The sequence below is a fragment of the Chrysemys picta genome, chromosome 1 (genome assembly GCF_011386835.1).
Source record: "Chrysemys picta bellii isolate R12L10 chromosome 1, ASM1138683v2, whole genome shotgun sequence".
Classification (NCBI taxonomy): Eukaryota; Metazoa; Chordata; order Testudines; family Emydidae; genus Chrysemys; species Chrysemys picta.
Window position 1 is genome coordinate 319640568 of NC_088791.1, and position 14246 is coordinate 319654813.

Below are 14246 nucleotides of genomic sequence, written 5' to 3' on the forward strand. Positions count from 1 at the left end.
AACCTCCTGCCCCAATCAAGGTACCGCACTTATTTTCATTTACTTCCCATTACTTATAATATAGGAGGAGGATGAAGAAAAAAAGAATGAAAATTGGGCGGGGGAGAGGGGGAGAAGATAGGAGAGAATGTTCTTTTTCTTGGCTGGGTCCGAAGGGGGACGGGGGGAGGGGCAAAAATGAAGCTGTGCAAGGGCCCAACTAACTCTAAATCTGCCACTGCTTGGAAAACTGTATGTCAGGCACTAGGTGTCACTAAAAAAACAAAAACAGACATTAGCAGCTATGCCTTTGGGGACCCAATGACAATGTAACTTGCACAGATTGTACTCTGGTGTACTGTTGTTTCACTGATCTGAGTAAAATTGCTTTTGATTTAGGGACTGATCCAGTGCCCAGCGCAGTCATTGGGATCCCTTCCATTGGATTTAATCAGCGTTGAATCAGCTTCTTTCACCAGTAGGAAAGAAGAATCTGGTCTCATGGGCAGGCCAGTAGTTTACTTTCATTGCATTGGTGCCTGCTGGGCTTTCAATGGAGTTTTATTGACAGAGGGTAATTTTATCTTCTATTGTTTGAAGAACATCCAATTTATGATTTTCAGTAAAAATTGTTTAGGGGTCCAATCTACAGAGCAGGCGCCAGGGTTTCAATTCTAACCGTTTTGATCAACTACTGTAGCAGATTGCTCCCACCATCTTTTTTACTCCACAGCATCTCATATGTATTTATTAAGCAGACAACAAATCCTGGCACTGAAACACTCCACTAGCATACCAGAAATGAAAGCTCTAATGAGCAGTAATAACAACAATAATAATAATAATATTTTGGCACTTTTATGGTGCCAAGGATCCAAGGATCTCAAAGCCCTTCACAAATATGCAAGTAATAAGAACCTAGATTGTATCTCATATGGTCCTGAATTTCACAGCAGAAATCAATCACAATGTAGTCATTCTTTATGCTGTTTCAGATGGCAATCCTAATGATCAGAAAACAACTCAAGCTCTGTCAATAATATAAGAACGTTTGTTGTTTTATTCTTTTTGGTGGGTACAAAAACCACAGTTTTTTTACACAGAACAAGATTATAAATAATATTTGTAACATGAGTGACCCGTAGTCTCTTTTGATTCTACACTGCAGACTGATGATGTACTCTAAACATTTTTTTGTTTTTCTTAGTTAGACAGATGCAAATCTGTGAAACACTGAATGCTGTAACAGAATGAAGGTAACAGCGAACAAGAGGATGACCAACAACTTTTGTAAAAAAAAGTCTCTGAATTTTGTTACAGTGATGGCATTTTATATCAATTATTGCAATGAATTGTTCCCTAAGATGGTTAGAAAAAAGAATTGTGTTGTCCTCTACCGAATTTACATCAGTTAAAAAGCAAGCATGTTTCAATATTCCTCTTTTTTCAAAGAAAATGTAAATAATTTCTTTATTTTTTCACAGGATTTACATATTTATTATTTTCTTATCACAGTTTAGTGATTCGTTTCCACAGCTGGATATTCTTCCATTGTATATATTGATGTTCTGGAGACACAGGTTAGCATGTTCATTGACTTCTATAGCTATTTTCCCCACTTTGTCAGGATAAAGACCAAAATGTTGTCCTTTCTGAGCATGTTCTTCACAGTTTGATGCGCTAATTGGCAAGTTTTATTAGTTTTAAGTCCACTCAAGTGAAATTTGTTGCTGTTAATATACCCATCCCAGCCCACCTCCCCCCAACAAAACTAAATTATGAATTTTCCTGATATAAAATCTGAGTTTGGGTTTCCGAGCTGAGCTCATGCACACTTTGTTGCTGATGATATCTGGCGCATTTGGACGTACTTTCCAATTCTCAGCCCAATTATTAGTTCATCAATGACACTCCCATGTCGTTATAGTCTGTGCTGTGTGCCCATCAGTCACCAACACAGTTTAATTAAGGCACTCAATTATTTTTTTGGTTTTTATGGTAGGTCCGATGCAATTACAGCCAATCCTGAACTTTGTCTAATTGCAGTTCCAGCGTGCACGGCCTTCGGGCAGTCGGGAGTTAATACACGGCCGTTTTCTCCTACACTCCCTGTGATGGATAATCTGGCTTTGTTTCTTATGGCTTCAGAAAAGGTCAGCTAGGATCCAGGAAAAAAGGAAAAGAGAAGAAAGTGTTACAATATTTCTGTTCCTCAATAAGCCGGGACACAACAAACACCAAAATATCAAGTTTTAGACATCTGCATTTTTTTTCATGTTTTTTTTATATATATATATATAAAGTGCATTTAACTACACTGGGGAAAGAAAATAAATCAGACAAAAGATTCTGCTGTTAAAATTTTGTGAAAGACAAATTCTATGGACAAAGTATAAAATCCCCATTTGCTCAACTGATTAATATAGGGGATACCTTAATCTAAAGTGCTTCACACTACACTGATATTCTGCAGCAATCCGAGAAATAATACTCTTTATAGCCGGGGCCTGGCAGGCACTTATTCACATGAATAAAATTACTTATGTGCAAAGGGTTTGCAGGATTAGGCTCTAAACTCTGATTAGCAATAAGCAACTAAAAATTATAAATAATAAAAATTTCTCATAAATTACTTTATAAATCTGGAAACTCTCATTTTGAAAATTTAATCCATTGTTCAAACCTAAAGAAATGTATGGCTTGTATTTGTAAATTTTTTTTTTTTTTTTTTTTTTTTTACTATTTTCAAATCACAGAGAGCTTTCCATAAATCTCATTTCCTAAACACTTGGCTATAAGCGGAGCTGATGAGAAATTTTCCATTGACTTTTTCTGACTGAAATTGCAGTTTCCAGAAAAGCAACATTTTCCACCGGAAAATTTCAATTTTGCCAACGTTTTTTTAAAATTTCCTCCGGGAAAGTCAGAACAAAATATTGTGTGTGGGATCAGGTTAACCCACTGAAACATTTTGGTTTGTTGAAATTAATCAAATATTTTGTTTCAGGTCAGTATGACATTAATTTGTTCCCAGCTGAGCTGCCTGGGTGCCTCATGGGAATTGTAGTTTGGATGCCTCATGCCCCCGTTTCTCCTCTATTGGTTAGGATCCCTGGCTGAATTACACTTCCCATGATATACTAGGGTCTCCCCTTCAGTTGAACCATCCTGGTGCACCGTGAGATTCCCATGATCTTGATGCATAATGGCAAATGTAGTCAACCCAGAGAGGAGAATGAAGGCAGGAGCCTTAGGGAAAATGGCACCCTGGGTGAACTTGTATTTTGTCCCCCCATTGCCCCTGGCCCCCATGGGCTCCCCAGGCTCCCCACCCCACCATTTGCCCTGACCCCTGCACTATGCCCCTTCACTCCTAATCCCTGTACCCCCCTCCTGCGCTCACATAAAGGGAAACTGACCTGGATGCATGGAGCAGCTGGCATTGCTGCTCGCTCTCCCCCCTTGAACCGCAGTTTCTCCACGCACCCCTCAGGGGGTTATAAGGGGGGGGGGAGCAAGGAGTGGCATTAGGGCTCCCTGCATCCAGGTCACTTTCTGCACCTGGGCTGTGTAAGGGGCAGGCAGGAGAGCAGCAGCTTCTGAAACTCACCTCACAGCACAGCACAGGTAGGGAAAGTAACATGGATGCACAGAGTGCTTGGTGTTGCTCCTTGCTCCTCCCCTCACAGCCTCCTAGGGGCGTGTGGAGGAACGTTGGGTTGGGAGCAGTATCTGTGCATCACTGCTTCCCCTCCCCCCCGCCCATGTTCCTCCACTGGGAGGAAGCAGGGAGAAATCTGGGCACTCCCTCACCAGTGCTCACCTGCCAGCCGGGAGCAGTTCCTGACACTACACTGGCAGTGTACACCTCTGTGCTGCTGCACAGCACTCCTGGACAGTCGCCCGGGTGGGCCATCCCTCAGGCTGGCCCTGGGCAGGAGGCACCCAAACTACAACAGTTCTAAAGTAGTTTTGAAATATTGGAATTTTCCATGAGATGGAAATTCTAATTTTTGACCAGCTCTATCTATAACACAGACAAGTGACCCATGAAGTGTGGGGCAAAGATAAAATCCGAGACATACTGGAAAATTAGAGGAACAGAAGGGGGATACTCACATTGGAAAAATGGCTAAAAATGATTTTTACACCAAGGAAATGAACTGTGGTATTTTTCTGCATTTTATTTGCTATTATTGCTGATATGAGCTTTGTCCCACCTAACCCAGCTTCTCCTTCTGCCTGAGCCAGCAGTGAAGTTCTAAGCCTATGTTTGTGAAGTTATTATATATATATATATGTACATGAGAGGGAGAGGGAGAAAGAGAGAGATTGTCAAAGGACAATCTCCAATTGTACAACTACTACAGTGCCACCATAAAGAGCACAGAAGTAAAAGCACCATCCCCAATCAATTACCCTAACAAACCTAGATAATGTAACACCCTTGTAGTCCACCTAACTCAGGAACGGATCTCAGCAAACAGAAGAGCATTATACCATTCCCTAAAGACCAAAAAGCTGGGCTGTGGTGAAGCCATTTTTAGGACAGTCAGTTACAGTGTCCAGCCTCTGAAAGAATAGTGGCTCCAGTCCCACAGCATTCAGATCCAGGGATAGTTAACAAAAACACCTTGGTCTATGACAGCTGTAGTATATACAGAGAGAAATGGTCTCTTAGGTACATGGGACCCCAGCTCATGCCTAGCTTTATGGAGTATCAACAACTAGAATTGCACCAAGAAGCAAATAGGAAGCTTGCAGCTTGCAGGGCACGAGTATAATGTAAGGTGGTATAATTTAGCTCATAGTGTTAAATTAATGGGCTGTATATTCTGCACTAGTGGAAGCTTCTAGGTGGTCCTTTAAGGTAGCCCCAAGTAGAGTACATTACAGTAGTCCATTCTGGAAATGACAAAGACATGGAGAAATGGGGAGGTCCAGTCTAAATTAAAACATTCTCTAAGTCAATTGCAAGAAAAAACAACACTTTTTTTTCTTCATCACTTTCCACTGATGATATCTGGAATTTTTGTAGCTGGTAAGGTCCAAAATAAGCCCTAGATTTCAAATCTCTTTGACAAACAGAGTACATATTTCTCAAAAGAGCAAACTGGCATAATTCTTGACAAGTTTTCCAGAAACATCTCCCTATCCACCAGAACCACCTCCACCTTGTTTGGATTGAACTTCAGCCAGTTTTCCAATCCATGACCCTACCATGGTCATGAAATAGGGAAGCACAGAGACTTACCAATCCAGGGATAAAGAAAAAAAGACATAAGGACCACCTTCATATTTTACATGTACCAATGATTTTGTGGCCCAAACCATCTCACTGTTTTTTCTAGCCCCTCACATACACTTTGAACAGGAAGGGTAACAAAATAGAACCTAGTGGATTCCTAGGCCCTTGGGGATGATGAACAATTTCCGAGATTGGAATGGAAGAACAAAGCTTCTGAAAAAAAGTGTCCTTTCCCACTAGAGACCAAAGATGGACCAACAACTCCTAATGGGAAACAGCTGAAATAGCTAATGAAATCAGTATGGTACAAGACATTTGTTCATCACCACGAGGAGACCATTGAGCAAGGAAACTAGTGCAGCTTCTGAATCATATCATAATTAAAAACACAGGTACAGTGAAGGGCTAATCATCTCTTGATTGTGTTGTCACAAATTCAACATCATGGCTTGACTGCAGAATCAATTAGGAGGAGAAGTTGGGCTGGGAGGGAAGAAGCCCTGGTAATTATTGTAGCAAAAGTAGTAAGAAAAAAATATAAAAACCATGAACAGTAAATAAGAAGACTGCAGTTAAATCCTGAGACTGTGTGTCTGAAAGTCTCTCTTTAAGGTGTTGATCCTACAAGGTGTTGTGTCTCCTGTGAGATGTTGAGTGCCCTACTCCCATTGACTTAAATGGAAGTCGACAACATTCAGCATCTTGGAGCATTGGACCTTTAATATCGGGTGGATATTTTATTCCATTCAGGTTCTTACACAACCCTGACTATTAGTAGTATCTGGGCAATATGGTCATTTCCTTTCCAAAAATATTAAAGGCAAACTGTGCACCCCATTTTCTAATTTGGACATGAAACTGAAAATGGAAAGTGCAAAATCAATGCAATAAAGATGCTGCTAAAAGTTGCCTATGCCCGCTGTAGCATTTGGCCACTTGTATAATAATTGATTAGATTAACCAAAAGTATGGGGTTGGGGAGAGAGAGAGAGAGGCACTTGAACCAGGATCCAGATCTTCAGGACATTCACAGTTTTTTTTTTTTTTTTTAATTGTGGGTCCCTAAACCACAGTTCCCTCCTTGTGCTGCCCCTGCAGTGGCACAGCAACATGTCGCCTCTTACTAATGGCTGTAACCCAGAGACACAATCTAGCCCTACATATTCAGACTCTCTGGCTCACAGCTAAGGTGGTGTAAGATCTTCCCCCTTTTTAATTAATATATTTTAGAACAGTCACAATTAGATATTTTATATTGGCTTAAAAACGGAAACTTCCTGGGTTTTCATGCAGGCATTTACCTCATATAACTTCCATGGAGGGTTTGTTTTTTAATATATTGGCAGACCATCGTCCTAAAGTGATCTACTTACTTTTGGTTAAATGAGCACAGATGAGGTTCTGAAATGAATAGTGAACACATGTATGACTGCTCTCTCCGGGAGAGAATCTGAAATGTATTTAATCATAGTCATAGGCTGTAGGCTGCTAACACTTAACAGACATTCTCATTAGGAATGTGTAATTGGGGGACGGAATAATAATATTTTACCAAAGAGTTCAATGATCTCAACTAGCCTCAATGGTCTTCTAGGTATAAACATATTCTGTTTGAGAAATGTTTAAAATACATACGAACTTGATAAAAATTCTTAGGCAAGTATTATATTAAATATCCCGAGCAGAATAAGCTAGTTGAAAAATATTGAAACTATGAGGGTGTTTTTCATAGGGTTCAAAAAGTTTTCATTTTTTGGGGATTTAACATAGTTTTAAGTAGCTAAATATTATTGAAATCATTATCAAAAAGGTTAGCAAAATTAATTTATGTAAACCCAAGTTTTCAGTAAATGAGAAAATAAATGCTATTGTTTCAATAACAATTTCAATTAAAAATTGATAAAAATGTTGCAAAAAAATTCTAAAAAATCTAAATACTTGGAAAAAATGGTGACTATTCATTTTTGAAAAAAGAACATTTTCGACTAAGAAGAAATTTCTTTCAAAAAAATTTGATGAGTTCTAATTCTGGTTTTGTTTGTTTAGGGGGAAAAAAATGGAAAACAAGGATTTAAATAAATTCTACCAGTGGAGTAGTCATACCGCATATTGCATTATCCTGCCATATTGCACATGCTAAATGACTTTGGGCCAGGTCAGTATTTGGGTGGGAGCTGGGATTTTTTAAGAATACATTTTGGGTGCATCCTGCTTTGTGAGTTTGATTAGGAATATGGTACCGGTGTGATTACTCCTGCATGGTGTACTGTTGTGTTAAGTAACAACAATACAGTTAATGGTGTGTAACTTCACCTATAAGTCCCTGAAATGAATTTTCATTATTCCCATTTTAAAAAGAACAATTGCATGTATTATTATATTAAATATTAATTGTTATTATTATTATAATACATTGCTTACCTATTTGACATGCACACCCTTGTTCCCTGCAATAGCTTGAGAACATGCTCAGTGTTGGGCAAACCACTTGGGAATGCAGGGGTAAAAAGCTTTTCATCTGCATTTTGTCTAATTACATTCACAACATGATTTTTTTTAAAACCTTTAGTTCTGGGAGTTGGCATTGAACCTTGTACAGTGTTTGATGTTGGCATATGGAAATCCTAACTCCTGGTGTCACAGGGTTAATGAACATTACCCTAAACAGTTGGGGTCACCTTGACATCTACTACTTAGCCTTCTGATCTAACAGCAACTGTTAATGTTGGGCACAGTGGTTTTGCCACATTGAAGTAACCTGGACAGTCAAATCTAGGCTAGATTGTTATCAACATTTGGATTTGTATTAAAGGATTGATCTCCTTTCTGTGTTTATGGATTAATGTGCATGACTCACATTCTCACTAATGAGAGTTAGGTGCATAAATCACTTTTGTATCATTGGGAAACTAGGCCCCTGTTATGATTAAAATATAGCAAGGAAATGTCTGCGTGTATATAGAATAATAAATGGGAACACTAAGAAATCTACAAACAAATATTATGCTTGGAAAAGTTTCCCAATCAATGTATGCCAAGCCCCCTCCCTCACCTTCTTGAAAACACCCCTGAGAACCCACCTATTCCTTGAAGCGTTCCAGCTATAATGACCATACACCATTCTGTGTTCATTCTGTGTTTGTTCTGTATTGTATTGTTCTGTATTGTACCGGCTGTGCCTTTAGACTGTAAGCTCCTCGGGACAGGGAACTGTTATTTGTTTGGCACACTTCACCTATTGTACAGCGCCGTGTGCTCCAGCGCTATACAAATAATAAATAAAAATAATAATAATTTTATCTACAATTCTTTCCTGTTAAATCTTTCTAGGTGGCAAAATAAAATTTAAATTCCAAATCTACTTCTCACACCCCTTTACTTAAGTTTCATTCTCATCATAGTTCTATGATTCCAGAAGAATCTATTTTAAAAGAACATTTTGTCAAAATTGGAATAATCTGGTTTGCTAATGGAATGGGACTGAGAGTTCTAGACTGCAACAACTAGGAGGCAGCAATCCTACCTGCATATTAATTTATAAAGCATCTAGTATACCTTGGACACTATATAATAATAATAATAATATTAATATTAATAATATACAAGTTCCATTTGTTATTATATGCCATTTAAAAAGGATTTAGTGCTGATCTCAGGAGTAGTTAGATAGCCAGGTTCACACTGCAGAGACCAGCTCTTTCACTATATTAGTAAACCACCCACGCACACCTACTTTGTCGTGCTATATCATAATAGGCTAAACACCATTAACATTTCAGTCACTGAAATCACTACATTTACATCTAAAAGCTATTGCTCCTCAGCAGGAAAAAGGGGTAGTCAGTCTTAGTCTGCTGAAAACTGATGTGAATCTCTAAACTCCATTAGCAATATTGGCATTATTTATAGTTATTGCAATGGGACAAGGGTTGACCCAAGGCAGGACTTAGTAAACAAATGCTATGCTAAAATAGCATCCAATTCCATTCATCAAGGGAGAGGGGTGGAGGGTAGGGAAAAAAGATGAATCACATTTAGAATCATATCACAGTGCTTGCTCTCCCTAAAGCTTTGACTATGGCTTACTGAGGTGCTACCTAACCCAATCTTGATTATAATCCCTATAAAAATCTACAAACAGGGCTAATAAATAGTAAATCAATAATAATAAAAGCCCTCAGAAAAGTAGGCCAGCGAAGTAACCCAAACAAGCTGCAGCTCCCTCTACAGAAAGACTCTATTTTTGCTTTAGTTTCTAAAATGTCAAATAGCTGTAATGTCCCAACTGATACAGTAAGACCAAACTGGTTTTTTTTTAAAAAGAGAAGATATTCTTTACATATTAAAAAAGCATTTGCAATGCAGATGTCTATTAGCAACATAGAGTAGTATACTGTACATCTGCAGCCAAAAAAACGGAACCACTTTGCACTGAAGTTTTCCAAAATATAAAGCTCTGTTGAGAAGCAAGCATTACCACCACTGGACAGACAGGTCACGACACTGCATTACAAGATGCATCACCCACTCACTGTAGTAGGCCCTAAGTCCTACCCCTAAATTTTAACACTTTCGGTTCCATATACGTTGTAACCTTCTCTATATGTTGCTAAATTCTGGGTATTCTGCGAGGAAGTTGGATTAAAAGTCTGTGCACTCTTTGCCACCTTCATTCGCTTCGCCTCTGCCCTGGACTTGTAACAGAATTCTATCAAAGCCACCAGCATGGCCAAGCCCAAGCCTCCAACCAGAATGTAGAAGACTCCAGCAACGTTGCTGAGACTCAAGGCACTCGTCTTGTCCTGAGGAAACAGAATCGGTAGAATTAACCACTGACGTCAGACACTGGGAGTTCAAAAGCTACACATTATACACTGAAAACATACATAAAAGAGGTTTAACTGAAATTAACTGACAGTCATTTACACAGTTCTTCACAAAAAAATCGGCCTATCTGAATTTATAAAATATATATTAAGTGCCATTTCTTCCTGGCAAACATGGAAATCATTACTTTAGGATGTAATCAGTCACTCGCTAACAGCTGTGAAATGCTACTGCCATTACTTATAACTTTAAACAATGATCTATCTACCTCTATTTAATGAAAATTTTAATAGCAATATGAAACTAGATTTATTTGATGATCATTTAAAAGCTTTCTAATCCAAAAATCCATTTACGTCAAATGGGACTCTGCATAATTTTATTAACACATAGTGTTCACTTTTGATATGCATCGCTATAAAGACTCAGCCAGCCTGGCTTTCAGCTAATTAAATAAATACTTAAAGTATGTGACACTTAAGCTGTCTTTCTTAATTAAAGCAAAACCACATTTCATTAACATAAAATATATCCCATACTACCTTAGTCACTACTGTTTATTTATTTTTACTTTATTTTATATCTTTTTGGTACCATGGTAATGGATTTGTTACATACAAAATTCTATTAATAGAATTATTTAATGATAAATTAATTTATGACTAGAAGTTAGTTCTAAGTATTTATAATAATGTAGAAAACAATACTTATCCCTTTTAGTGAAGTATTCTTAAGTAGGTGTTATTTTATATATGTTCCCCTTAATGGGTTTAAAAGAGCAAATATCTATTGCACATTTCAGTCTGGTTCTGGCAAAAATCTTAATGAGTCTGGTATTTTAGGGTTTGAAAATGATGTGCATAATTTTTCAGCACAAGTCTCTAGACCAAGGATTTATTCAGAATTGGACTTTGACATACTACATTGCTTGCATTAAGATATTTATAAAATTCTGTCTTATAAGCTAAAGTGGTTAGCCTCTTGTAACTGCATGAAAGTTTAATTCATGATGAAGACTAAACACTACTTGTAGAAATGTTTAATTTAAAGATGCACTATTTGATGTGGGCTTAATGCCTCAACAAGTAGAAGATAACACTGCTGTTGATGCACAGGAGACCTAGACATGAATCCAGGTTGTGGCTGGCTGCTGGCATACGCTTGTACCATTCTTCTCTGCTGGCAGGTCAGTTGTTGTCATGATGCTTGTGGCCAAGAAGAAGGAAGATTTTATTGAGGGGAAATGGTGGCCTAAAATAAGTGCTAGGTGAAAGCCTCCTAAGCTGTCACATACAGTGATAATGATAGTGACGTTTCTGCCTTAGTAGGGGCTGCATTGCTCTTGGTGGGTTTAAACTCCCTCCTCAAATTTCACTTGCCATGTAGAACAAAACAAGGGGGCAAACTCATTTTCACTTTAATTTTTCCCTCTGGCCTTTAGGGGTCACTCTTGGTGTTACGAAGCAGCAACCAGCCAATGCCTCTCATATTCCTGTTTAGGCTCTGGGCAAAGGTTGGGAGGTAGAAAGAGGAGCTAGGAGAAAACTTCTGAGATACCCAGAGTTAGGGTGACTATATATCCCGTTCTGGCCAGGACAGTCCCTTTTTTAAGCCCTGTCCTGGCTGTCTCAACTTTTTTGGCAAAACTGGGCATTTGTCCCATTTGCTCTTGCCAACTGATCATCAGTTACCATAAGCAAATTAGACAAATGCCCAGTTTTTCCAAAAAAGTGGGGTATGACCCCTAGTGGGGCATGGAAGAATGTACAGGGGGAGGAGGGGCAATTGGCAATGCCAGCCCTGTGCTGGAGGGAGGGCTCGCGAAAGCGGCTCAGGCCAGGCCAGCCTCACTTGGACTGGCAGCAGGGGTCTTGGGCCGGCCCAATGTGCAAGTAGGCAGTGGGGTTGAGGCCTCGGGCCATCCCCGGGCCGTGTATCATTTTCGCTTTCAGAAAATATGGTCACCTTTCCCAGAATAAGGGAATGCATGATGGGAATTAACTGAGAGGGCTTTGAAGTGGGCAGAAGAATATGCTTCTGAAATCCTTCTTCCCAGGAGAAGTGGAAGGGGAGGATGTACTCCCTAAGACTCTTAGGGAAGATTAATTTTGGGGCTTGCAGTGAGGTAAGGGGGCGCTTGGGATTTGAAACCCAGAGATGATATACTGGGAGTTATAGGAAGAAGAGTACTAAAAGTTAAAGCCCTTTCACCCCAGAATTCACATTAGCTCCATCCCTGTTTCTTGGAGCCCTTCTCCTATACAACCAGGCCAGGCTGTTGTGTTGAATGCCTGAGTGTTCACCTTCACAGAATATAAACAAACAACTCAGCTAGGACATCTCCCAAATAAGAAGGACAAATGGAGAAAGGGATAAATTGCACAGCAGTTAATGGAAAGAGGCTTTCCCCACATAGAGGAAAAATAACTCACCTTGCAGCTCTTCAATTACCCTTAAAAATATAGGAAGATGGGACGTGATTTACATTTCAAAAGGAAAGAAACAATGATTTTCTTTTTTACACCAACCTCATTTGAAAACCTGGAAGAGTAATAGTGCTTCTTTAAATTAAAGTGGGGCACATAACTATTTGAGGAAGGGTGGGGGAAGCATTTTTTTTAGCTGATCCTTTAACGAGTGTTTACAGCTATTTATTTTATTTCCATGTCATTTTGTTCATTACTCCCTTTACTGCTTTGTGAACACAACAGTAGGTCCCGAACTGCAGCGACTGACCTTACTTCCAGAGTCCTTGGGTCCACATTCACCTTTATCGTACCACCATTTGTTTTTCAGCTTGTCTAAGACGCCTGCCTCACTGAGTTTCAAAACGGCAAGGTTTACAGGAGTTCTTCACGTGGAAAATAACATAAATAACATTATATATGTTATTTTATGTTATTCAAGTAAAACTACATAGAATCGCATTGCAAAGTGACGGAGCAGAGGCCACAGTGGGTGCTATGTCATGTACTGTAGGCCCAGGTTTAGAAACAGACATATGACTGGGACCTGCTCCATCGCTTTAGGTAACAGGCACATACTGCTGGGGAAGATTTTTAAATAACTAGTATGCAATTACTGTGAACCCAAAACTATTGGCTTATCAGTATTAACAACATATTCTGAGATTTAAAATGTCTTCAGTACAATGAGATTGGATAGAAGACTTTTGTGTTCCTGGCTTTCAATTTATTTTAGTTTGTGTGTGTATACACATGCACACACTCATATAGAATACAACTTGGCCATAGCTAGTTCATTTACTGCCTTCACAGTGATACAGATAAGTGAAATTTTAATTCTCATGAAGTTTGTTTACAGTATTAATTGGCACAACCTATAAACATCCTTCATGCAGAAAACCTATTGACTGCAGCAGTAGTTCTGCATGCATAGAACTTACAGGATGAGGTCCTAATGTTGTTAACCTCAGAATAAAGGAAAATGACTGTCAAGCCTTAGTACATGTTTCCATATCCAATATCATTTGGACTGACCTGTTGATCCTGGAAAATAAAATCTGGGTTTTATTTAAATCTCACTTATTTAGTGAGTTGGTTCCAGTGAGATAATAAATTATTGCTTGGAACCTGCTCTCCTACTTATGTATTTGATTAAGACAATCCAACCAAGTTTAGTCTTCATATAAAACATAATCCATTGCATCAACGTCATGAGCTGCTGTGGAGTTACACTGAAGTTACCAAAACTCCTTTAAAAAGCTCCAGTGTCTTGTACTAATGTTCACCCTTCATGCCACTGGGGCAGTTTATCCTGAAAACAACTGAAATAATAATTGGTTATGAGAATTTTAATTTGCCTTCCCTCTCAAAACATTGACCCGCATATAGATACGTATTTATGTGCAGGTGTGTATGAATATACAGTGTATACCAGAGAGGGAGGCAGAAAACCTGAAACACTATATAATAGATGGGCTACTCTTAGATATCAGAAAATGATAGCATCGACATGTTCTGGTAACGATATACAATAAAAAACTTGAGCTTGTGTGTTTAAGGTATCACCAGATTCCTCTGATGGAACTCTTCATGTAACGTACTACAACCCATAGTGTTTTTAAAATGATAATTTATAAATGCATGATTTAAAATTTTAATAACTGTAAAACAACTGAAATATTAATTAGTTTAGTGACACTATGTCAGAAATGAATGACACTATTAAA

The 14246-nt window shown here is 38.7% G+C and overlaps 1 protein-coding gene across 13 annotated transcripts in view; it reads right to left on the reverse strand.

Annotated features, from left to right (window-relative positions):
* Positions 1 to 1016: 1016 nt before the first annotated feature.
* Positions 1017 to 14246, reverse strand: part of GRIA4 (glutamate ionotropic receptor AMPA type subunit 4) — a 285358-nt gene continuing 272128 nt past the window's right edge. For 4 of the 13 annotated variants that reach the window (XR_010597855.1, XM_065581521.1, XM_065581522.1 and 1 more), the window contains 3 exons: positions 12791 to 12905; positions 9895 to 10029; positions 1017 to 2137 (listed from right to left, as the gene is read on the reverse strand). Coding sequence is in view for 9 of the 13 variants with exons in the window: in XM_065581521.1 (XP_065437593.1) it covers positions 1973 to 2137; positions 9895 to 10029; positions 12791 to 12905 (415 nt within the window). In the remaining 4 variants the exon portion in view is untranslated. Of the gene's footprint in view, positions 2138 to 8307; positions 8491 to 9759; positions 10030 to 12790; positions 12906 to 14246 lie in introns of those variants that run through there. The other 9 variants (XR_010597856.1, XM_042854891.2, XR_010597857.1 and 6 more) reach the window with 9 other exon arrangements.